Below are 25970 nucleotides of genomic sequence, written 5' to 3'. Positions count from 1 at the left end.
CACAATCTCACCTTTCCATTTTCCTGCTTTACATTCTGCATTATCCATTTCAGGTTTACTTAGGTCCCTGCCTCACGGACCCCGAGGGAGCCCTTACTGCCCCGTCAGGAGAATGCTGGGAGATTAGAGGCTGTGGCCCATGGCCGCCGTTCTGCCTCAGTCAGTGGAGAGTTCCCTGCTGTCCCGGACAGGCCCCCGGGCGCTCCGTCCATCAAGGTTCCCCCTGATCCCCAGCCACAGGATGGCCCTCGTGCTCAGCGAGGCTCGAAGGTCTGGCCACCCTCTGGCCACATAGGAAGCTTCATAAGCTCCCCCAATGCCGGCTGGCCCTGGCGGGGGAGGGGGAGAGGGGGGCGCGGGAGGGGTTCCAATATGCTGCTTATGTGACAACTGCGGCAGAGTCTGTGATTCCAGACTAAGGAGCCACCACAAGACCCGGTGTGGTGGGGGGAGGAGAGGAAGGCACACAGTTCCGATCCCAAACACTTTGGGGTGTCACCAATTCCACACCTGTCCCTAACAAGGAGATATCACATTTCTCCCACCCCCTCCTCTTCCTGATAGACATTCATTGGAAAACACAGTTCCCCTGGCTTCACTGCCGGTCCTGTAAGATTCGCCCTTCCCTTTATTCCTATTAATGCTGTTGTCAGTCAATAACTTGTTCATTACCCATCGTGCGTGATCCTTGTCCAGGAATGTCTTCCAGATTCATATAACCTTATTCCTCAAACTTCTTTGCACACCACCACCACCAGGAACCTTCACGGTGAACATGAGAGAAGATGAGCCATATTCCTCTCTCCTCTGGCAGGGCCTCGCGCCTCTTCATTTGTCACTTGGCCTTGGTCCTTGCTTCATCTTTCACAGAAGATCACACCAGACCTGGCGCTCCAGGAAGGGCACAGACTGCCACGCGCAGCCAAACCTGGGTCTAAAGACTTCCCATTGCTTAAATCTAGTTTTGACATTAAAAAAGAGGAAGAGGCCCTAACTGGTTTGGCTCAGTGGATAGAGTGTCGGCCTGTAGACTGAAGGGACCCGGGTTCGATTCTGGTCAAGGGCACACACCCGGGTTGCGGGCTTGATCCCCAGAAGGGGCGTGCAGGTAGCAGCCAATTGATCATTCTCTCTCATCATTGATGTTTCTAGCTTTTTCTCCCTCTTTCTTCCTCTCTGAAATCAATAAAAATATATGTTTCTAAAAAGAGTTCTCTGACTTAAAACAACAGAAAACACTGATTTGTCCTCTTTTCTTCTAGAGTCTGTTGGGAGAGTTTCAAACCCCAGCAGGCTGATGGTGATCTTAAACCTGCAGAAGGACCAAGAAAAGGCTCTTCTGTGCCGACGGGCCGGGATCTCCCCCGGGTCCCGAGAGAGCATCCATAATCAGCCCTTCCAGCAACCCAAGAAAGGTTCCGGCGGTTTCTGCCCTCTATTCGGCAAGATTTTACAAGTATCAGTGCTCACTCAGGCTCCAGATAGGACTGAGAAGATCCGAGGTTTGGTTTTAATTTAGTTTGTTCTGAAAAACAGAACAAATGCGCCCTTCACCTGAAGTGCTGGGGAGGCCATCCACCCCTGGGAAAGGACAAGGTCCAGGGCGGCCGCCCCTCCCCTCCCCAGCAGGGCAGCCCGGGCACCTGAGACAGCTGGGTTTTGCTGAGGACAACTGGAGCCCGGGGAGGGTGGGGCTTCTGCCCAAGACTCCCGTCTCCCGCTAGAATTTTTATTTTCCAGCTGTTTTGGACAACAGTATTCCCAAGAACCAAGAATGTCATGCTCAACATAACCCTGAAACTCACAGGCACAGTGGGTTTTCCAGGGCTCTTATAACCCTGGGAGCACAGAGCACATGTCTAGTTGTCAGACCAACCTCGTCTGTCATTAATATCTGTTCACTTTAGCCAAAACCGGTTTGGTTCAGTGGATAGAGCATCGGCCTATGGACTGAAAGGTCCCAGGTTTGATTCCAGTCAAGGGCATGTACCTTGGTTGTGGGCACATCCCCAGTGGTGGGTGTGTAAGAGGCAGCTGATCGATGTTTCTCTCTCATTGATGTCTCTAACTCTCTATCCCTCTTCCTGCCTCTCTGTAAAAAATCAATAATATATATTTAAAATATATATATATATATGTTCACTTTAACAATGTCAAGACCGGCATAACCACAGAACAGCAAATTATGGTGATGCCCTTTGGGTGTTCTATTTCCGACGGAAAAACAGCCATGCTAAGCAGCTAGGACTGAGGTGGGAGGACAGTAGGCCCAGGGCTGGGCTCTGTCTCTCTCTAGAGCTTAGGTGTTTCCCACAGAGCACAGGTGAGAACTCAGTCACTGGATAGCCGGGACCTGGCCAAGCACAGTGGGAGATCCAAGTCACTGCCTGGATCTTCTATCTGCCCTGCCGGCATTCTAGCATCCCTGTGAGGTCCGCCTGGGTGCTCAGGGCACAGTCATCAGGGTACCCCCCACCCTCAAGGAGTTCGAGTCCTGGGAGAGCCTGTCTGTACCTGGACGATAGTCCCGTGCGAACAAACGGGCCGCCATCCCGGCTCAGTGGTGCTCATGCTCACGGTGCAGTCATGGGGCCCTCAGGAGAGTTTGATGAAGGGAGAACTGGGGGCCATTCCACCAGGGCCCATACTCGCACTATCAGGGAGCAATTGCAGTGTGAAAATCAGACTCTGTCTGCTCCAGCTGCTTCTTAATTGAAGCAGGAACACGAGAAAAATGCACTTCAAATAGAAATATCTGAACCGGCTGCATTGGTGGCACTCTTAACAAATGCATTCTCAGTTATGAGTCGCCCATATTAAAAAGGTAGCCTTGCCCTAACCAGTTTGGCTCAGTGGAGGGAGCGTTGGCCTGCAGACTCAAGGGTCCCAAGTTCGATTCCAGTCAAGGGCATGTACCTTGGTTGACGACACATCCCCAGTAGGGTGTGTGCTGATCGATGTTTCTGTCTATCCCTCTCCCTTCCTCTCTGTAAAAATAAATTATATATATATATATATATATATATATATATATATATATATATATATATATTTTTTTTTTTAATGTAGTCTTACCATTCACAAAAAAGGAAGAGCTGAAGGGGGGGGGGGGGAAGCAGTGTCCAGATGTGAGGGGTCCAGCTGCTTTCCCTGCACCTCCTTATCTGTCATCTCCCCCTCCCCACTGCTCCATCTCCTCCATGCATCTCCATCTTCACCCCCACCCTCTCTCTGCACCCCTCATTCAGTTTCTACCCGGCACGCCCCTTCTGTGTGGGCAAGAGCAGGGCCTTTCCCACAGGAGTCAGCCCAGGCCTGCATTCTTTCTCCAACCTTCATTCTGAATAAGAAGCAGACAAGGGAGAAGGGAGACACTGCGAAGGTGTTAAATGCTTGCCCGCTGGTACTCTCGTTGGCATCCACATCGCCACTTTCTGATTACATTTGTTCAGGGTTTTATCTTTGTTTCAATTCAGTACAGGGGAACCTCGTTTCTCAAACGTCTTCCATCTCGAGCAACTCGCTTCTCAACCTGACAGCCCTTTCATGCTGATACCTGTATGACGCGTCATGCATCTCTCAGGTGGCAAACAAGGAGAGAACATGAGTCTGTTTACCACTGTTAAAATCTTGGGGTACTCTGCTATGAATATGTTCGTGTGTGTTTTTGCTTTTGTGGCTGCTTATAAGTATTGTAACATATTCATTTTTATTATACATTTACTTTTTTGTTAAATTTTTGTTTGTATTTCATGTCTTTTTGTTTTTAAAGTGTTTATAGATTCAATAGTACAAGAGACACATACTGTATATAAGAAAGGTTGCAACAGGGAATCATTTGGGGTTCTGGGAGAGATTAATTCAATTTACATGATTTCTAATGGGAATAAATGGCTCTGTTTTCCAACAGCCTTCCGGAACAAATTAAGTTTGGGAGATGAGGCTCCACTGTCATTTGAATAATACTCACCACTTTCTCATTGGGCCGAATGGCCCCTACTGTGAGTTACGGCCAGCACACACTTCACCTGCCAACCCCAAGGCTGCCTGCCAGGTGCAGCCTCTTCAGATGGACACTTGGTGGGTCCATGCCCCCTCCAGCTGGTAGGGACTGGTTGTTTGGGCCCCAAAGATACTGGGAGGTCCTGGGGAGGGCTTGAGTTTCCTGTGAATTCTGGAGCTGACTAAGGGCTGCCATGATGTTTGATGAGTCAGAGTCAGGATAGGCCCCTGACCACAACGTCAAGCTGTCCAGCCCTCCGGATGTCCGAGAGCTACAGGGTGACCATGGAGTGTCTGGCAACCTTTCATGGGCTGCAGTTCTGAAAGTTTCAGTGGAGGAAGCCAGGAGGCAGCATGGTTGTGTGGCTGTCCCAAGGGGGAAGGCTACAGACAGGCTATGCCAGCTCAAAGCCCGAGACGACACCGCAAGCACCAGGGTGGTCCTCAAGGGGCGCTGTCCTCCAGATGGTGCTGTCCTCGAGGGGGTGCTGTCCTCGAGGGGGTGCTGTGTGGGCCTCTTCCAGCCCCCCTCAACAACGGCACAGCCAAACTCCGCCAGTTCCTGCAGCCTCCTCTGTAATGCAGGCACTCAGCCCAAAGCAGTTCTTGCTGCAGGTGTTTTGGGGAAGACACCCCACCCCATCCTCTACGCTAGGGGTGTCGAACTCAATCAGAGAAGGGGCCAAAATCTAAAATCCAGCCTAAATCGCGGGCCGAATGGTTTACTGAACAGTCATAAACTATCATTGTGATGGAAACGCAGCGGAGTGCAGTGATGACAGCGCGGGGCGGGCCACATTGCAAGGCCTGGCGGGACGGATTTGGCCCACGGGCCTTGTGTTTGACACATGTGCTCTACGCCCTCTTCCAGGGAGAAAGTCACTGCCATCGCCAGGCCTGCTTCAGATGTGGGCTCCGGGCCCACCTCGGCCAGGAGGGTGTGGGGGCCCGGGGCCCGCATTCTAACAGGCAGCCTGTGAGACTGCCTCTCCCCCCTGACGATCACTCTGAAAACAAACCCGCGTGTCCCCTGTGCTCAGCCCGGGGTCTCCCTGCTCTTGGGAGCTGACACTAAGGGTGAGATGGAGTGAACTTAAGAAAAGAAAGCTTGACACAGAACATCACGTTTCTCACACGATGGTTACTATCACACTTCTAACTCCTCCTTCACCAGGAGCCTCTTACAATCGCACCACATCAACGGAAGTGGGGGCCAGATGCTGTCAATCGGAAACATTCTTGAGGATACTACAGACTCCTCTGCTTCAATTTCAGCCCCCCGCGTGTCCCCCGACCCCGCGTACAAGAGTCACTAAATAACCCAGTGGCAGAGACCTCTCCTTTTGAACTGGCTGTAATCTCCCTGCGAGTCACCAAGATGCTGCCTTTCCCCCGTAAATGTCCAGACCTTATTGAAAGTCTCCAACCTCCGAAAAGGAGCGTGTTGACTAGAAAGCTGATCTTGGCCCACCTGGTTATGACATGAATGCAATGAAGCGGGGAAGGGGGGAGGGGTTCGCGCAGAGATGTTCTCCCTGCACGGTGCCCTGCAGACCCAGCACCTGTGTAAGATAGGTTACTGTCCCCCTCCTCACTTGTTTTTTAAAAATACATTTTATTGATTTTTTTACAGATAGGAAGGGGGACGGATAGAGAGTTAGAAACAGTGATGAAAGAGAAACATCGATCAGCTGCCTCCTGCACACACCCTACCAGGGATATGCCCACAATCAAAGTATATGCCCTTGACAAGAATCGAACCCGGGACCCTTCAGTCCACTGATGCTTTATCCACTGATGCTTTAGCCCCAAACCGGTTAGGGCTCCTCACTGTTCTTACAGGTCTCTTGTATGAAAACCTTGCCTCTACCACTCTTAAATAACACAAAGAGAGTTGTAACTAAGCCTCAAGGGCCCCAACCCCCTTCTCCCCCCCACCCCCCCCCCCTCGCTGCAGTTCCCTACAGCAGCCTTTCACACCCATCACTTGCTTTCAAACTCTGTGAGGCAGCCAGGGGAGGCGTCCCCCCCATTTCACATAGAACAAAACTGAGGTTCGCAGAGGCATAGGTTTGCCATCCCTGCCCCTGCAGGTCCCTGCCCCAGACTGAGAAGTCGGGACTCGGGAGGGTGCTGCAGGGCCCAAAGTCTGAGCAGCTGAAAATCGAAGGGGATCCTAAAATAGAGCCTAAAACCCTCCCTTCCTATGGGTCCCGTTTCACCAACTCATCCTCCTCTCCACCCACGGGGGCTGCAGGACAGGACTGTCCCGTCCCCAGAGGTGTGAGGGGAGGGCGGTGGGCCCTCCAGCCGCAGCTGATCCGAAGAGGCTGGAGCAGAACTCAGAACTCAAGAAATTTCTGTCTGAAAACTCAGGTCTCAAAACCAGCTTTGGGCCAGTCAGCCCATCGAGTTGCATTTTAGAAGACCCTCCAGTGTGAGTGCTCCACAAAGACACCCCCCCCACACACCCTGACACACACACTTACCAGCCTAGTGGGGTCTCCTGCCTGCACAGGAGTGGGCTCAGGCACTCACTCCACCACCAGCAGCGGCCACGGGGGATGAACTTCTATTTCTGTGGCTCAGCCCTGCCACTTGGTGGCCAGCATCCTGGGGCCTCCCACGGCCATCCCCTGCACATCCTGCCTGTGAGCTCGCGGTCACCTTACCGCCTTCCTTGGCCAGGGCTCACAGGCCCTCTGTCCGCCAGGGGCAGTGCCAGGCCACCTGTCACCCTGGCAGGGGTGTTTCCAGTAAAGTTAAGACTGCAGTTGCTCTAGAAAAAAGCCTCCTCCAGGTTCCTCCCACCCCCACCCTCCACCCGGGATCCCATTTAAGTGTGTAGTGCTACCCAGGAGCCAATCCCGTAGCAACAAATGTGACGTTAAAAACATGTGGTTAAAAACATGTGGGCAGAACAGCCTGGGAGCTGAATGAGAAAATTACATTCTCTTCTTTACACTGCAGGAAGAGACATTCTCCTCTTTAAACTTCTCCTTTCCTTACTCCTATGAAAGGCAAAGCAGCTAGACTTCGGGACCAGGTCCTTTCCACTCCTGAGCTGCGGACCCACCGGCCCAGAGGAGCGCTGGCCAGGCCACACCCGTCCCCACCGCCCCGTCCCCACACCCGTCCCCCAAAAGCATGCCCAGCGGGCAGGGGAGCTTGCGGGGCGGCTCTAGGAGGTGTGAGGGGACCTCAGACGGAGAGGGCCCCTTTGGGTGACAGCTGCCGCGACCATGGAGAGGGTATCTGCGAAGCGGAGCCCGTGCCCAGGGCGCCCCGGCTCCCAGCTCCCAGGCAGGGCTCCCGGGGCTCCCAGAGGCCAGACGCCTGGAGGCGGCGGGGGTTCAGGGGGGAATAGCCCGAGTCCGCCCTAACAGACCAATTTCCTTCGCCTCCGGACGCCCTGTCCGCCCCCCTCCTCCGGCCCCTCTCCACGCGCCCCCCGCCCCGCCCCGCACACCTTGCCGGGCCTGGGCGGTCCTCCCCGCCGTCCTGCGTCCTCCGTCCCGAGCGCACAGGTGCCCGCGCGCCGACACCGGCTCCCGGCGCCGCCGGGGGGGGGGGGGGGGGGAGGCGACAGGGGGAGGAAAAGGGGAGGAGAGGGGGAGGGGGAGGGGAAAGGGGCAGAGGAGAGAATGGGAGAGGGGCCGGAGGGAGAAGGCGGGAGGGGGGGAGGGGAAGGGGCAGGAAGGGTAGGGCCTTGGGGGGGGGGACGCTGAGAGGTGGGCGCCGGGAGGAGGCAGAGGGGAGGAGGGGGAGGAGGAAAGGGAGGAGTCGGGGGAGGGAGGCCGGCAGCAGAGGCTGGGAGACCAGGGGACCGGGAGGAGGGGAGAGAGAGGGAGAAGGGGGTAAAGTTTGGGAAGAGGGGACTGACGGCGGAGGAAGGAGGGGGAGGGAGACGGGAGTGCGAGGCCGGGGAGGGGCGGAGTGAAGGGCAGGTGGGGCGGAGTCCGGGAGGGGGGACGGGGTCAGGAGGAGTTGAGTCTAGGGAGCCAGGGACAGAGTCAGAGGGGGAGGGGAGACCCCCACGGGTTAGCCAGGAACAAGAGGGCAGGGGTCCTGCCTCTGCGCCTGGGGTCACGTCGACCCCGGATCAGACCGCACGACCGGAGGGCGGAGGCTGGACTTGGGGTCTGCTCGGGGCCCCACCCCACGTCCCGGGCTCACCTGCACAACGGGGTCCCACCCGCTCCCTCGGTGGGCCGGGTCGGGCTCGGGCAGAAGGAAGAGGCTGTGAGTCCTCTCTGAAGCCGGGTGCGCGGGCCCCCAGTGACCGCAGTGCTCCCGGGGTGGGGGTGGGGGGGCCGCGCTGCGGGCCGTCCTGGGGGAGGAGGCTGTGTCCGCCCCTAGCAAGTGGCCACCACACGCAGGTGAAACGCCAGGAAACCTGGGCTCCGCGACCTGTGGGGACTGTGGCTACCCGAGGGCACTGGGCTGGCAGGGGCTCTGTGCACCCCTCGACATTGATTCAAAAGCGCCGCCCCGAGAAAGGCGCGCAGGGGCCGCGGAACCAGTGCTGGGTTCCTCTCCCTGGAACACGTTTTAAGAAAAGGAGAAAAGACCGCGCCTTTCCATTCTAGTCTGCCTGGGCTCCCGGGAAACAGAGGATCTAGATTAGAACTAAACTTAAATTAAAAAAAAAAAAAAGTGGCATAGAAAGACTAAAACATCCTAAATTTGTGTCTATACAGAAACTGTAATCGGGACTTTAACATGTCTGTAGTGGGTGAAAGTGGGCAGCCCGTGTGAATCAAATAAACACGGAGTTCAGCCCAGAGAGGAAAACAAATGCGAACCCAAAAGACGACTCCGCGGGCAGGAAGCCCCAGGAGAGGAGTCACCGGCCCAGAGCCCCGCACAGGGATGCCCACCCTGAGCTGGAGGGGCGGGTGCTTGGGCCCTGAAGACCCAGGTGGGACCTGACGGGGTGGACCCTGCCCCGGTGGGGACCTGCGGAGCACAGCACCACCTGGGGACTTGTGGAGAATCGGGGTGCTCCTGGCCTGGGCGTGCACACTGGGGGCCAAGGTCTCCCTGCCTCCCATGCTGTCTCCAGGCACCACACTCCCTGCGAGGTGTTGAGGCAGGGTTGGTGCGAGCTCCTGAGTATAGGGCTTCCTGAATGAACAGAGCCAGCAGGGTGGGCAAGCTGTGCCGGAGAAGGTCTGGGGCGCTTTGAGGGGGACAGGAAATTAAATGGAAGGGGAACTCCCTTACCCAATAGCTTTGAACCCAGGAAACAGGAGGGGCTCATTACTAGAAACGCCCCAAAAACCTGTGAGAAAAAGGTCATAGTGGGCCTTCGTGTGTTTCTTACCTGTTTTTTTTTTTTTAAGCCCAACTCCTCATTTCCCATGAAAGCATCAAAGGCCTTCTGGTAATGAGATTCTCTCTGACAGGCTGTATTAAATATCATTTAATTGAGCGATAAAAGTCCAAGAGGAGGCAGCCCCTGGGGCTCCCCTGGGAGGAGCACTGAGCAGGATGTGCGAGCAGAGGGCTCCACTGGTGCAGAAAATGAGGGAAATGGCCAGTGACCGAGCCCAGACCCCGGCAGGAGGCTGCCTGTAGGCTGCAGGCTCAGATCCCACAGCAGCACAGCCTAGACCCCCACCTGCCACAATGGGGGGCTTCCCACGCAGGATCCTGAATACTCATCTCCGTTCTGCACCCCACGAGCTGGCGTGGGACTGGTAGGCAGCTCCCTGGCACCAACACACCAACAGACCCAGCCGCCTGTCTTACCTCCTCCGTGAACACTTACTACTTAGGGACGCGGCCACGGTGAAAACACAGAGGACAAACCCCAAGGATTCTGTGCTGTTCAAAAAAAAAAAAAAAAATCTTAGGACGAATTCTAAAGATGAGGTCATTCAAGAGGAAATGAATTCCCTCAAGAACAAAAGCCCAGCCCAGCTTATCACTGTCCCGAGCGGTGCCCTGCTGATGTCTGGCTTGTTGTGGTCAGATGAGTCCTTTGTGACTGGCTCTCTGTGGTTTTCACAGTCAGTCACCAGAGCCCCAGTGAGGCACACAGGAATTACCATCAGAAAGGGGCTCTAGAAAGGGTGGCGGAGGAGCAGAAGCCTAAGGGGTAATTCACTCGGGGGTATCATGTGCTTGTGGTGAGGAGACCAGCCGTCATCCCGTGTTCAGAGCACACAGTCCGTGTCTTGGCACACGCACGTCCTGAGCTCCGTCTGGAGAGGTGGGACTTTCCAGTTCACCTGCTGCGTGTCCCACAGCAATCGCAGAGGCCTGGAGCGATCACATGACACTGAGCAGCCTCGGGAAGGCTGTGAGAATGGGCATCTGTAGTCTGCTGTGTTTGGAACTCCACTGGGTCACTGTGCCCAGCAAGCAATTGAGAAAGATTCACCTGCCTTCCAGATCTCCCCCAATTTCTCTGACTCGGTGTTTGAAACGTTCCCATTTGAGATTAAACTCTTTATGTAAAGCATTGCTCTCGAAGTAAGTCTAGAGCAAAATAAATAATAACACCTTAGCTAGTAAACAGTGTTCTCCATCTGAGATGAAGGAAAAAAGGTGACAGGACACCCTTTCTCCTTCCCTCCCTTCCTTCCTTCCTTCCTTCTGAAAACACGGGGCACCCTCAGTGTGTTTTGGAATCTGCCCCTCACCCCCTCCCACGCTGGGTCCAGATGGAGAGGGAACAAGCTGGGACGTTGCTGGGAGAACTGAGGGGTCATCGTTGGGGGGTTGGGGCTGGCTACCTACCCCATCCCCAAGGCTTCAGAGAACTAGTCTGGAAAGGGAAGGGAAGACAGAAAACATTATCTTCTCTGGTCCCCTAAATCAGCAGCAACCCTGCCTTGACCCTGGCAGCCATCCTCCCCTCCATCCCCGCACCCTCTTCCTCCTGAAGGCAGGCAGGCAGAGGTCTGGTTTAATTGCTGCTCTGCTGATCATGGCCTCTCCCAGCTGGTGCCTAGGCTCCACAAGGGGGGACTTCTACAATCTAGTTCTGAACGCATATAGCCCCCAAAGTGCTGGCTCGGCAGGGCAGGTGGGGTGGGGCCCAGAGCCCTCCAGGCATGGGCTTTGTTCAGGCAGCAACGTGGTTCCTGGCCCGGAACTAGACACTGGACATTCACAAAGCATAGTCTGCAGTTCCATGGAGTCACCTCCCAGAACCAAGCTGGGCTGTGAACACAGGCCAGGCAGGGGAAGAAGACAAGACAGGGCCCTGAGTGGTGGGGGCCCCTGGGCTGTCCCAGTGGAGCAGGAGACAAACCTGATTTGGGTGGGCTGAGGAGAGAGTGACAGGCAACATCTAGACACCTTTGGAAGGTTGTATAAACGGGGAGATGAGAAACGTGTCAGCAGCCGATGGGAGGCTACGGTGTCTGATGGGCTCTCTGATGCTGACGGGACAACAAGCAGATAGGGAGACGCTGGTGCCAGTGGAGAGAGGGGGGCATTGCTCACCTGCCACGCGTCACCTCTGGCAGGAGGAAGGCTGGTTTCTGAGGAAATCGTGCAGGCGGGAGATGGGTTACATCCTAATTTCTAGCCTTCATTTCAGGAGCACTCTTCTTCCCCACTCAGGTTCTGCCTGTCAACCAGGTGCCCTCCCAGGCTCAGTGGCCCAAGGAGGACCAGAGGAAAGGCATGGTTGGTAAGCCTTCGGTACAGCTCTGCGTGGAGATGTGAGCTCAGGTATAGTTGAGCGGTGCCCTACTTAAATACCCACCCACTGTCCCCTACTGTTCTCTGCATGCACACTCTGTGTGCACAGCCTCTGTGCTCACCTGACTGTTCTATGGCCAGACTAAATGTCTTGTTGTTTTCCCCAAACTATTATGGCTTGAATTGTGTCCTTCCCCCACAAAAGGTATGTTGAGATCCTAACCTCCAATGTCTCACAATGTGCCCTTACAGAGGCAATTAGGATAAACTGAGGTCATTGGGATGGGTAACTAAGCCAATATACAGGTGTCCTCATAAAAATGGGAAATTTGGCCACAGACATGAGCAGGAGGAATGCCAAGTGGAGGTGAAGGCAGAGATGACTGATGGGTCTGCAAGCCAAGGGTCACCGAAGATCACCAGCTTCCCCAGAGGCTGGGGAACAGCGTGCACCAGATTCTCCCTCACGGCTCAGAAGGAACCAACTTGTTCGACACCTGCTCTGAGACTTCTGCCTCCAGGACTGAGACAATCCATTCCTATTGTTCAAGCCACCCAGGCCATGGTGCTTTGTTCCAGTCCCCCCAGAGAAGGAATACAGAGAGCCACAGGTAGCTTGTTTTATGTTGCTCTTCCATTGAGTGCTGTAGAAGACACAGTTAGGTGTCCAAGAAGGCTGGCCATTTCTGTGCTGCCTGATTCTTCTTTCATACAAACTGTCCCAACTGTCCTAAGACAACCTCCAAAGGCTGACAATAAGAGTGAGGTCTCAGTTTTCGTATGTGAATGTCACTGGTCAAGATTTTAACCTCCATTTGCCTCTTATCACATACATTTTCTTTTTTTACTTAACTAGTTTATAAAGACTAGTTTATAATCATCCATAAATGAATCAAAGAGTTTATAAAGACTAGTTTATAATCATCCATAAATGAATCAAAGCTAATTAAAGCATGTTTATTTTGATATTTAATTCATATTTTGAGACTTTATAATGGATCTTCTAAAAATTCTGAAGGTATAAAAACTATCTGAAATTCTCAAGAGGACATTTCTTCTCAGTTTACTTAAACCCTCTCCCTTTCTTTCAATCTTGTTGAAACCAAATAAATAAGACCCTACACAGTTTGTCTCAGCAGATACAGCATCGGCCCTCGGACTAAAGGGTTCCAGGTTCGATTCCGGTCAAGGGCACCCATATTTCGGTTGCAGACTAATCCCTTGAGGGAGGCAACCAATCGATTTCTCTCACATCAATGTTTTTTGCTCTGTCTCTTCCCTTCCACTCTCTCTAAAAAAACAATGGAAAAATATCCTTGCGTGAGGATTAACAATAATAAAAATTAAAAGTACAAAGAAAAATGAGTAAGAGCACTGAGAAGTATATATTTTTTCTCTAATTATGATTTTGTGTAACTTTAAAGGATCATATATACCCTTAATAAGTAACACATCCAGGAATCCATATTTTCATTAAAGTTTTAACAAATACATTAGGACAGTCCGTCAACAGGCTCAAGGTACAAGGCATGGCCTTCTGTGGCTCTCAAGATATTTCCTGTATCTTGCTGATGGGTCAACAGAGCAAACAAAATGATGTAAGGACGGAGACAGGGTGCCTTGAATAATCTGCTGTGGGCAATGAGTGTACATTTATCTGGACATCAAACATCAAGTGTTTATTCAAGGTTCACCTCCTTCAGTCATGACCCATGACCCCTAATTGTGGGGTTGGATGTCTTTAATATGAAATTCTTCATCTGATTCATAGATGAGTTTCTCAGATTTCTGTAGGGCTTCTATTAGACTTAAGACTCATACATGTATGTCAATGATGAGTTAGCAATCTGCTATCTGATTGGACGTTTCTTAGTGATTCTAATAGTTCCCTGGACAATAAAAATGAACTTAGGTGGGCATTTTCCCTGAGGAAATTAATAGGACTCTTAAAATTTTAATGGTGTCCTCTGGCACAAGGAAGGAATTGAGAAACTAAGTGTTCCAAGATTTCTCCTTGAAAGAGAAGCTTAATAATGTATGGGTGTTGATCAAGCTGGGACTGACCTAGAGAAATAAATGGTTGTGCATTCCCCGTGGATACAGGTGGATGGCATTGGCTGTTTATACCTGCCAAGCCTCATACCAATGTGCAATCTCCTGGCTCATCCCAGCTGCCAGGTTAATTCGGTCACACATTCCAGTCACCTGAGGCAGGTGTGAACCGCGGGCACTCACCAGCAGCCAGCAGCACTGGGAGCCTGGATTCCCCTGTGGCATTTACTTCCTGCTGCAGCCCTGGCATTTTGTAGCCTTCTGTGTTTGGCTACTGGGGTTTGGTCTGGGACAGTGAAGGTCACCCATTCCGTGTGTTTCTCCGTGCTTGCTGGCATTCCAGGGCTGGCAGGGGGAAAGTTCCAAGTTTATATCTATATTTTTATTGATTTCAGAGAGGGAGGAGATAGAAACATCAATGGTGAGAATCATTGGCTGCCTCCTGCACGCCCCCTACTGGGGATCAAGCCCACAACCTGGGCGTGTGCCCTTGACTGGAATCGAACCCAGGACCCTTCAGTCTGTAGGCCCGACACTCTTTCCACTGAGCCAAATCAGGTAGGGCAAGTTCTAAATTTAGAATTGTACATGGCAGAGCCTGAGGCCTGATAGTCCCTCCCCAGGGTCTGAGGTATTGACACCTCAGCTGAGCAATAAGCCTTCAAAAGGACAGTGCTAGCTCAAGTCCAAAGCTGTTTCTGGGGGTCCTCAACTGACTCCACCCTTTTCACTCATGCATGTCAGAACCCCAGGGACTGAGACCTGCCAGCAGGCTTTGGGAGGGATGGCAGCGGCCAGTGGGTGGGGAGGCAGATGGTCAGAAGATGCAGGGCTGGGGAAGATGAGGATTGGGGGCTAAATCACAGGCCCCACCTGGGGCGTTCCTGGGTGTTCAGAGCAGTGCCTAGGATCTAACCCGGTGGGCAGTTGTGAGCGCACAGAACTAGATCTCCATCATAGCGGAACTGGGTGCAAACAGCATAGCCCAGGAGACCCATGTAGGGCTGGGGGCCTAGGGTTTGGCCGAGAGGAAAGGAAGAGGAACCTAATGGAAAGGGGAAGCTTAGACCTCAGGAATGTGGCTGAAGGCATGGATCTTGGGTATGACAATCAGGGAGGGGGGGTGTGTGGATGGGCAGAGCATTAAGAAACCCCAATACTCTGTTTCCTGTTCTGTGAGGCCCTTCAACCACATCTGGGCACTATGGTCTTAGTGAGTGCAGGGCAACTCTGGGCCAGCAGGGGCAAAAGGGAGGTAGAAACCACTCCACTCCATACATGTTCAGGAAAGCTGTTTCCACAGTCTGTTGTCCACTTGATCTGGCAACAAAAACCCTCACTTGGAGAGTGTTTTTCTCCGTAGCTTCTGTTTGCAGACATTTAAATCCAACTTCTCAGATGATTTTAATTTATAAAGAAACTAAATCAAACATTTTTTCTTCTTTATTGCAAGCAGATTCAAGTCTCCTGCTTAGATAATCTGCAGAAAAGTCCAATATAAGTAATAACTCATACTTTATCTACAGAAATAAAAGTTAAAAACAGCATACAAAATAAACTGTACAGAAATGTAAGATTTGGTTTAATTTATAATTTAATGGTTCAAAGCAGGTTAATGAATTACTATCAATTAAACATGACTGTCTGGAGGCTGACATTATCTTAAACGCACCTACTATAGTCAATAATTTAAAAATAAATTCCAGTATTTATGATGATGACAACTACAGATTCCATTCCTGCTAAATACATTTTTGAAGGTTCTCTTTTATTACATTACATAATCGATGGACATTATAAATGGCAATGCAGACATACATTATAATTTTAAGTCACAGACAATATATGCATATTAAAATTCTGTGTATTTTGATAAGGTAAAAAATAAAGCTATATAAACTGATCTTTATATATTTTTTTCTGCAAAAGTAGAATCACACTTTAATAATACTTCCAACATGTCTTCATTAAAACTTTGTTGATAGACAATATCAGAATGATTCTCATTCTCATTTACCTACCCTCTACTTAAAAAAAAAAATGAAGTAACCAACAGAAAATGTTCCTGTTTTTAAAGTTACAAATGGAAAACTTCCAAAAGAAATGAAGAACGCAAGAAACTTCATACCACGGTGTTATATTGAGCTATCAAATAAATAATATTAATTTAAAGGTAAAGTAGAAGTGGTTGCTTTACGTTTTTACTAGTCAGTGCAAATCAGGTGAACCTAGTGGTTTAAAGAAAAAGGCCAGAAAACTCCCTTTAGGTTGCACTGAACATTTGGTGATGCCCAGCAATTGAAGAATAGTGGGCACGGCAGGGCTGAGACACTTTTGTAGTTAAAGTTGCACGATCTCACCAGGCCAGACTGCAGTTCTATAAACCCGTTATTGCAGAAGCTGGTTGCTTTCAGCCTCCTTCCCTCGTCCTGGCTGCACCACCAGGTGTCCCCTGGTCTGTGTTCACCCTATCGGGTCAAATGCACAGGAGGGGGTGGATTTGGGTTCTGATAGGAATGCCAAGGGAAGGACGCTTTTCTCCTAGCTGCCCCATGGCAGAGGGTCAGCCTGTGATCCTGTGAAGATGCTGCAGCTGGGAGGGTCCAGGTGCCACTTTCTGCCACTTGTCCCAAGGGCGAAGCATAGGAGGGGGGTGTCAGTGGGGAGGGGAGAGGTTGGACTTCCTGAAAAGGAGCTTGGGCCACACAGCAGCTCCGCTCACACCCAGGGGCTGCCCTGCAAAGCACTTGGCATGGAGGCCCAAGAAGCCTTGTCTTTTGGGGGCTCCTCACGTGATCCCCTTAGGAAGGAGGCAGGATGCTTGGGGCCTGGGGAACATGTATGTGTGTGTGTTGTGTGTGTGTGCATGAGAACTGGCACATGTGTACATGTGTGGCTGTGAGTGGATGTGACGCTGAGAGTGAGAGAAGGTGACATGGTCGGGACCACTCGTGCTTATAGGATGTTGGGCTGGAATGCGGGTTAGGAACCAGATATTCTGACCAACGTGGGAAATTATGAGTTAATGATCTACTAACATAGGCAGTCACGAGTAAGAGTTTCAAAACTAAGAAAAAAAATGCTTAACGTTACTTGCTTTAAAGTTAAAGGCAAGTAAAGACTAACTTCTGTGAGGTGAAAAGAAATCACATTAATATCTGAATATCAGAGACATATCTGAAATGTCATTTCAGCAGGGTTCTTCTCTTCCTCCCTTTGCTTCTGTCCCTTCATTTCCCACACACGTTTTTAAGAAACATCATGGAGCATGTACATACAGGCTTAGTAACTTTCATATGCGACTTCAGCTATCCGAGGTAAATGGTAACCGTCTCAACACAGGTGAAAGAAGATACCGAACCATCAAGTAAGAAGCTTCTGTGTTAAGGCGGAAAGATGGAAAATAAAAACAAAACCAAAAGCAGATGAAGTTTGCAGTGAACTGTGAAGAATAAGCATTGCAAAACATTATACTCTGAATATGCCTTTCAACTGATCACTGCCACCAGAAACACCAAAAAATGGACAGGTGTAGAGAATAAAATCAAACCTGAAAATTCACATTCATCAGATCTCGAGACATTCAGCCAAAACTCGTGCCAGAATTTAAAGTGGCCAAAATGTCACCAACTTAAAAAATAAAAAGCTTTAAAAACATACTTTAAAAATTAGATATGGTATGTTAACAAATAAATGAATAAGAGATAGAAATAGCTATGAAAATACTTCAGTGCAAAGGCAATTTTAAGATTCCTAAAAAAATACATTACAAAGAATTTGTTAACTAAACATACAGAGAATCTGTCCCCCCTACAGGTATGACTTATACCCATATTAGGTTCTTAAAAACGGCTGTAAAAATGTGCACACCATTGTTTGCAGGGCCTGGTGTGGACCAGAACAGCCAGGGGCTGCTACCACACACAGAACATGGGGAGTGACAGGAAGACAGGATGGACGGGTGGGTGTGGCGAGGAGGACTCCCGGATGGACAGGGCGCCAGACTTTCGTGACCTAGTCTTTGGTATGGTGTTTACACTTCCCCTCAATTTATCCCAACTACTCTGCGTTCACTGTTCTTACTGTGAATTTATTCCCTACATCAACTAAATATTTTAGGTGAGACATGATACAATCAAATTGTGGAATTTGAACTTCCAAAACTATGTAACATCCAGCATCTCGGAAGCAGACTCGGGGGTTCACTTACCAGCGCCCCCCAATTCCGCAGCGTGAGATCGGCCGGCGGACCAGGTCCTTGAGGCCAGCGGACCAGGTTAGTTTCCGGGTGACACTTTTCTAAAAAGGCATCAGTTTTAACATTTAAAGTTTGAATCTCACCCTGAAATGTCTTCCTTATGGACCATTAAGGCTATTTTATGTCAAGTAGGCTATTCCTAGACATAGAAATACCAGTGCAGGAAAGTGACAGAACTTGAACTCAGCAGCCTCCTGCTGGTCTACCCGCTGGACGCACGCACAGCAAGGCAGAGGCCGAACAGAAAGCTCAGAGTGAGCTTTGGTCAGAGCTACCGGGGAGGTGGCAGCTTCGAGTGGCGATATTGCTTTTCAGTACTCATGTGCCGTCTTGGGGGCGGCCCCGTGGGCCTGTATAGATTTTGGAAGAACACCGCCCCTAAGAGGCCACCTCTCCAGGAGGGCGCTGAGAGAGACCACCCCCTCCCCCCGAGCCCCCATGAAATATACACTTCCCAACAAGAGTAAACGGACACGTTTCACCCTTGGAAGCAAAGGTGAGTATCTCAAAACTTGTACTGGGAAGGCTTACATGGCCAGCATTGCCCATTCCTCCTACGTGAATCCTCTTTCCCCCTCCCAGGGAACGGGAAAGGAAGAGACACGGAAACACAGAGTCCAAAACACACAGGGGTCACACCTCCCTCGGAGAAACAAACTCTGAAGCAGACACGGCCCCAAGAATCAGCTTCAGTACGTGGAGGGCTCTGAACAGAAGCAACAGCACGGGGGGCGACTCCGACAGGAAATGGATGCGCGCTTACTCGTGTCTGTGCCACAAGCGGAGGTACCGGAGGGCTCCGGAGAAGGAAGCGGCGGCCCAACCATGGGTTCCGCAGGGCAGAGTCACGTCTGTGCTTTCAGGGCGGCTGTGGGGGGACTGCTTCCCGCCTGAAGCTGGACGGCCCATCTCCACGCAGACATCCTCCTCGGGTGATGCGTGTGGCGGAGATGACGGGGCGCAGGCAGACCCTGGCCTGGGACGGATGTAGCAGGCCCTGTACCAGCCCAGTGCACGCCTTCCTGTTAGCAGCCCAACTCAATACCCGAGGCCGCCAGGCCTGTGAGAAATGACAACCCGGACTGCCAGCCTCCGCACTCCCGATGGGTCCTGGCGCCCCCTCTTCCTCCTTTGGGGGCGGAGGACAAGTACATGCGCGCACGGCGCACACTCGCGTGCGGTTCTTAAAGGCTTGAACTGGTGATCTGTTCGCCACCTGCCTCCCCGGAGACCCCGTGGCAGCAGGGTGTCCCGCTGGGAAGGCGACAGGCGTCTGAGTTACAGACCACGGGAGGGAGGGCCGAGCACTCCTTGCTCTCCGGGCACGGTAACGTCACCGGCCAGAAGGCTGAGGTGTGGGGGCTGTGCAGAGAGACAAAACGGCTGACTTCAGAGTGGTCCTGACCCTGGGTGTGCATGCTCTGTCGGAAAACGGAGAAGACAGAGTCAGGCCCCTTCGCAAGAATCCCACCACGATGATCTGAAGCAAACCCTGCCGTGGTTCTGGTCGGGGTCTCCCACTGCAGGACACCGGCCAGCCGGTATCCATCCTCGGTGTGAACCTCGGTCTGGCTACGAACTCCCCTTGCTGTCCTGTCCCATCGTTGGGTAAAGACAATGCTGATAAAGGCCCCAGGGACTAGGTCTGATTCCTTTAATGGAAGAGTGCCATGCCAACCCTCAGGGTCCACGTCATCCTGACCGGCTGGCTCGCCGGCTCCAGCAGACGCTTATCTCTAGTCACACAAAGTGACTCGTCCTAGGCACCTTTGCACTGGGAAGGCAGGCAAGGAGTGAGGGGCAGCTAGAGAGGAGACATCTATTTTTTAAAAATATATTCTTATTGCCAAAACCGGTTTGGCTCAGTGGTAGAGCGTCGGTCTGCGGACTGAAAGGTCCCAGGTTCGATTCCCGGTCAGGGCACATGCCTAGGTTGCGGGCACATCCCCAGTGGGGGTTGTGCAAGAGGCAGCTGGTCGATGTTTCTCTCTCATCGACGTTTCTAGCTCTCTATCTCTCTCCCTTCCTCTCTGTAAAAAAATCAATAAAAAATATATTTTTTTAAAAAATATATATATATTCTTATTGATTTCAGATAGGGAGAGGGAGAGATAGAAACATCAATGATGAGAATCATCAATCGGCTGCCTCCTGCACACCCCACACTGGGGATTAAACCTGCAACCTAGGCATGTGCCCTGACCGGGAATCGACCTGGGACTTTCTGGTTCACAGATCAATGTTCAACCACTGAGTGCCGGCCGGGCGAGGAGAAATCTATTTTAAAGGAAAGAGCACTCCAAGTGTGCCTGCTTTGGGGCAGAGAAGAGGGTCTGTCAAATCCGAGGACTCTAGCCCCTTGTTTTTGGGGCCCAGACACAACACCAGGCTTCGGCTGACGGACAGCAGTGCATCCGTACCAGACCCGCCTGGGCTAATGTTCAACACTCCTTTTTTTACTTCCAAAGAGGGCCTTTCCTGACGGACCTGTGAAAGGAAGCCGTTTCCACCACCGAGGACGAGGAATGAGATTGTTCTGGCACACCAAGCACGGAGCACACCACGCGGGGACCTCACGCAAGTGCACGTGGAACCATGTTCACCACGGCATGTGTATGTGCATGTAGGAGATGTATGCACATCCACAGGTGTATACACAACACTCAACCATATGTAGTCCAGCCACTCTCAGGCAGGCCACTTACCTGGGACAGAAATTCATGTGTGTGTGTGTGTGTGTGTGTAACAATGATTTCCTTTTTGTGTTTGTTTTTAAATGAATCTTTGTTATCAAAAACGGCACAGCACAGCAAAACTTTGGAGGAAAAACAGACGGTTGGAAAGGTCACAGCACACCCCGGGGGCCTGCCAGGCAGCATGGTGGACGCCGTTACCTATCCGTGGGCTAATCGCGCCGCGGCCCCGGCAAGACGTCCTTCAGCAGCGGCCTGTCCGGACTCAGCGCGGCATCGACCGCTGTTTTGAGTTTCGAGCTCCTCTGCAAGGCGAGGAAAGACACTGAGATGGCTGCCATGTGGGGAACCAGGAGAGCTCACCGGGCCGGCTGAGGGCAAAATCCAGCCGTGCATCTGGGTGGGGGCCAGTGCCCATGAGGGTGCCCGCTAGGCCCCTCTGTGTGAAGAGGGCACGTCGGATTCACGTGAAAGTCGGTGCAAAACCCGGGGCAGGATGGGCACGGGCTCTCAGTGTGGGCGTTCCCGGGGGCTCCGCTGGGGGGAAGAGGAGGTCTCCCTAGCAGGAGGGAGCTGGTGCAGAGAGGACGGGCCACGCGGGAGAGCAGGGTCTCAGCTGAAGGGCCTCCTGCCGGGCCTGCTTCCAACCCGGCAAAGGCCAGCCTCTGTCGTGAGCACAGGAAATGCTTCCAGAACCCTAAAGCCAAAGATCCTGCCACACTCAGATGAAGGCTCCTCAAGTGCCATTTACTAGACAGCTGTCCCCGACCCTCCCAAAGATAGCCCTGAGGGGAGAAACTGTGTGCCTGCCCATCCTTGTCCTTCTGCCAGTCTTCTTGTCTGCCCCAGTCCTTCTGTCCTCCCATCTCTCCTTTTCCTTCTGATCCTTGGCCCTGTCTCTGGTCAAACAGGAGAGCCCTGCCCACAGCTAGGATCCTGAAAGCTAAAGATCAGCAGGGCTGGAATATGAACACTAAGACCTTCTTGTCCAATCATCTTATTTTCTCAGTAATAGCAAGAAGATTTTAAGAAGTGAAGAACCACAGGTCTGAATTGTAGAATGTCTTCTGGGGAGGAGGGGAATGAGCTAAACAGGAGGTAGAGTTGTTGCCCTTTGAATTATATATAATTAAATTATATATAAAAAGATAGGTAGTTATAGATACATATATATATGTATGCACACACATATATACATGAAACCTGGTGACTGTGATGTTTTACTTTTTAATAGAACAGGTTAGAAGAAAAAAAAATCCATCCATTTGAAGTACTATATGTTGCATATAAGAGCTAGCCTAATGTTTATTCCTCCAAAGTTTTGCAACAATCGGGGTGGTTTTACAGCAACACCAGCTTTCACCTCGTGCGTGCCAGAAGCGTGCTGGCTGCAGGGACTCTGTGTGAAGGTGTGGGTGTGGGGACACTGTGGTCACACCCCGTGTGGCTAGACACCACGGAGCACTCAGAGACGGCCTGCTCAGAGCAGCCAGAGGCTGGCCTCTGTAAAGGAGCAGAAGCGAACCCACTCTCACTAAGCGGCATCGAGAGAGCGCTCACGTTCAGCCCAGAGTTGGCACAACTGGATCGATCCCATCAGCGCCCCTGGGACTGATGGAAGTGTTCCCAATAACTCCACTCTGAGTCTTTTCAGACATGTACACAGCGGCGTGAAGCTAGGTAATTAATTGTAATTCAGATCAGAAAACTTTGATTGCCATAACCACTCGAACTAAAAAAAAAAAAAAAAAAAATGTAGCATCTTGCTAGTTAAAAAAAAAGGGTTTAAAATGTATAGAAGAGCAGCTGTTACTTAAAGAAAAAAGGAGCCTTTCCTTGCTTTAGGTGTTTTCCTATTAAACATTTTCCTAAGCTGCATTCATAAACCATGAATACCAAATGTGTTTTCAAAGTATCGTTACTTTGGGGGAACACATAAATGTGGGCTTCCAGCTGGGACACAGACACCTATCTCTAGATAATGTGCTGTCCCTCAAATCTTGGCTCTGATAAAAAGACTTTGATCCAAGGCGACTGCCACAGAGAAATGCTGTGCAACTGGCTCTCCCTGGCTGAGAAATAGGCTACTACAACTGTTTAAAGCAAACTAGAAGGCTTTTCCTAGAAACACTCCGACTAAAACAAAATTTTTAAAAATGAATTTGGTAGAACTTTTGACTCAAAACACACTTCTCCTGGCTTTGTCCACTGCCCAGAGGGCTGGTCCGAGCACACTGCCCTGGGGAGGCCTCAGCTTCCCTGTCTGCAGAATGGACTTAAGAGGTGAATGGGAGCAAGGAGGTCTTGCTGCCCATCCTCTCGGGGCTGCGGAGAGGAGGAGGGCACTGAGGAAACTGCTCACGCAGGGGCTTGCGTGACTTAGAAACTGCCACACCCACACCTTCACATGCAGGAACCACGAATTTAAGGCAGTACAGCCCGTTGCGCTCGGCTGGGCCTGAGTGAAGACGCAGCTGATCCCTGCCGGTGGGATAGAATACTTCCAATGGACGCTGAGAGAGAAACGCTGGTTAGTGAATTGACAGAAATCACAGTCCACATGGCCTTCCCACATCCGGGTACACGTTAGCCCTGGATTTCCTGGCACGGTGGTGGTCATCACAGACACAGGAGCCGGGAACACCCGTGTGCTCGGCAGCTCTCCCAATAAGAGTCAGCCCTCTGTTGTCCTGTGACTGTAAACTCAAACATGCAAAAAGACAGAAAGCATCACCTTGTTCCGTCAGAAACTCAGGCTGCTGGAAGTCTGAGAAAGCATAAAGATGGTGGACTGCTCGACAGAAAGGCACTGGTTCTTAGTCTGACAGTCCCGGGAGGTTCAGGAGGGGCCACGCACATCGTTAGGTAAGGCGGCAGTGTTATTTAGGCAGAGTCAGAAGACGGGAGGGTACGAGGAAAGGAAGAGAGAAACGAGAACAACGGTGAGTCTGATTAAATGACAACAAAGTTCCTCGTACACCAGGGCGGCGTGCTAAGCGACCCGACAGTGCGGCCACGTTCCTCGCAGCTCTAGCCCCCTGTCCGGGGACGCTCACTTGCTAGAAGGCCGTGCGGACCTCATTCCCGCTGTATTTCTCCTCCTTGCCAGCAAAGCCCTAAAAACATCCCTGTCCTATGTCACTTGTTTAAAGATGAAAACTTGAAAGAATTCAACAATTCGTAGGGCAGTTAGACGTGCATACTCTCGCCGATCTCCTGAGTTTGTGTCAGCACCGACTTTACAAACATGGCAGGCACACACAGGAGGGGAGCGCTAGGAACTGGTGCCACTGGCTTCCACATTTTACATCAACACCAGAGTTCTGAGAAAGCTCACCAATCCAGACCCCATTCCATTGCCGGGATCAGATGGGGTGGGGGAAAGGCAGTGCCAGGCCACGTCCCCTGCACCCCAGGGAGGGCTGCCTGTCACCCATCCCAAACCTGGGCCAACAGCACGTGGAGATCCAGCTCTCTGGAGCGCCTCACCACTGCTCCCGGAACCTGCGACATGCCCTCTTCTGCCTCATGCCCGCCCTCCTTCACCTGCACAACCACCTGTGCTCTACGAGGAAGACATGCGGCCCGCAGGAACAGCCTCAGCTGTGGCTGCCGCCCTCTCACCAGGGCCCTTCCTTCTCCTTAGGGAGGCTCTGCACCTCCATGGGCAAATCACAGGGGTGAGGGGGTGGGGGACATGCCCTCCCTGAGATTGCAGGGGTGAGGGGGTGGGGGAACGTGCCCTCCTGAGATTGCAGGGGAGGGATTAGGGGTTGTGCCCTCCCGAGATTGCAGGGGTGAGGGGGTGGGGGATATGACCTGAGATTGCAGGGGTGAGATGAGGATGTGCCCTCCCTGAGATTGCAGGGTGAGGGGATGGGGGATGTGCCTTCCCTGAAAGCTCCTGGAAGGGCCAGCGTGGTTTTGGAAAGCTCTGAGTGACACCTTCTGTGTCCTACGCCAGTTTGGACATACTGCATATCTCACTTCTTACCTGAATCCAGAATTCAGCTTGTTGGCCCTAATTTGGGAATGTGGAAACTAAGTAGCCCGACTAACTATCAGAATTTCCCAGTGTAAATGCTAACATTTTGGGCCACATTCACCATCCCTAAAAATAATGCAATTTTATCTTTAAAATAATGATTGATTTAAACAAACTTTTTTAGACTTAATGAAATAATTGATCTTCTGTATTGGCTTAATCTTTTTCTTATTTCAGCTGACTAGATGCTTAGGTCTAAACGTTGGTCATCTTGAATTTTACCTAAGTTAATGTTTAAAATCACCTATCATGAAATTTATCATAATACTTGTCCTGATGACATTTTCAACCCAAACCTTTCATGCTATCCTGGGTAAGGACCATGTCCTGCTCTGAATCTGGGAGCCGCGGCGCCCATGCCCCTGCGGGAGCCGCCGGGTACCTGGACTCTCTCGGTGGCGCTGGGCCACAGATGCCTGCACAGGACTTTCTTGAGGACATCGGGAAGGAGGCTGATCGTGATGAGCAGGATGATGGCCAGCCAGGCAGGGCCGCTGGATAACATCTGTATGAACACGTAGTACATCCTTTGATAATTGAGGAATGGCCTGGAGCATGGAGGGAAAGAAGAAAAACAACAGGATGGCAGGTCAGAAATCATCAGGAGAAACACTGAAAACCCACTCTGTTTCCTCCGCCGGCACAAAGAACCCATTCATCTGGCAGCTTTTACTCCTGGCAGCAACGGTCATTGGGCAAGCCACGGAACCTGCCTGCTTCGAATTAAGCATAGCCCTAATGGGATGGAGAACTTCCCCTATAATGCTGGGGTATTCTGAATGGGAAAAGGAGGAGAGGATTGTGTGAAGTCATCCCAAAGGGAAAATAAGTCCCCAAAGTTCAGTTTCAGAACAACAACAACAAAAAAGATTTTAAAAGATTAAAATAGGTAATCTTTTTGGTATCTCAGAATCACAATGGCTATTAACATGAAAATTTACAAAGGTCTGTTCATCAGAGTTCTAGTTCACTGTGCCATAAAATTCTTAGAAACTGTCTATAAGAATACAGAGCAAATCTATAACTCAAAGGAAATATCTATATTGGGCTCCATAAAAGAAGTTGAAAAGGATGCAGCAATTGATATAATGCTGAACTTGAGTTATAGTTTCATGATCCCTAAACCCTGAGACCCAGGAGCCAGTCAGAGAAGTTTCCAGAATGAAATATTTCTCTTCCATACCTGCAGCTTTAATAGCTTTGGAAAGTTCACTAGAATTTCAGGGATTTTTCTTTCTTTTTTAAGCTTGGCCCAGAGTTG

At 51.2% G+C, this 25970-nt stretch overlaps 2 protein-coding genes across 10 annotated transcripts in view; both read right to left on the bottom strand.

Annotated features, from left to right (window-relative positions):
- MCF2L (MCF.2 cell line derived transforming sequence like) overlaps positions 1-7576 on the bottom strand; it is a 184655-nt gene extending 177079 nt beyond the window's left edge. The window contains exon 1 of the mRNA XM_036457221.2: positions 7472-7576. The gene's annotated coding sequence lies outside the window, so the exon portion shown is untranslated. The remainder of the gene's footprint in view (positions 1-7471) is intronic.
- Positions 7577-16252: 8676 nt separating this feature from the next.
- The window catches only part of ATP11A (ATPase phospholipid transporting 11A), a 134237-nt gene continuing 124519 nt past the window's right edge, over positions 16253-25970 (bottom strand). For 4 of the 9 annotated variants that reach the window (XM_036457232.2, XM_036457233.2, XM_036457234.2 and 1 more), the window contains 2 exons: positions 25092-25257; positions 16253-19392 (listed from right to left, as the gene is read on the bottom strand). In XM_036457232.2, coding sequence (XP_036313125.1) covers positions 19156-19392; positions 25092-25257 — 403 coding nt within the window. In that variant the 3' untranslated portion in view covers positions 16253-19155. Of the gene's footprint in view, positions 19393-20338; positions 20787-20865; positions 20970-23398; positions 23486-23720; positions 23781-25091; positions 25258-25970 lie in introns of those variants that run through there. The other 5 variants (XM_036457239.2, XM_036457242.2, XM_036457236.2 and 2 more) reach the window with 4 other exon arrangements.

The sequence above is a fragment of the Pipistrellus kuhlii genome, unplaced genomic scaffold (genome assembly GCF_014108245.1).
Source record: "Pipistrellus kuhlii isolate mPipKuh1 unplaced genomic scaffold, mPipKuh1.p scaffold_m20_p_3, whole genome shotgun sequence".
Taxonomy (NCBI): Eukaryota; Metazoa; Chordata; class Mammalia; order Chiroptera; family Vespertilionidae; genus Pipistrellus; species Pipistrellus kuhlii.
This window is presented reverse-complemented; position numbering and strand designations above follow the sequence as displayed.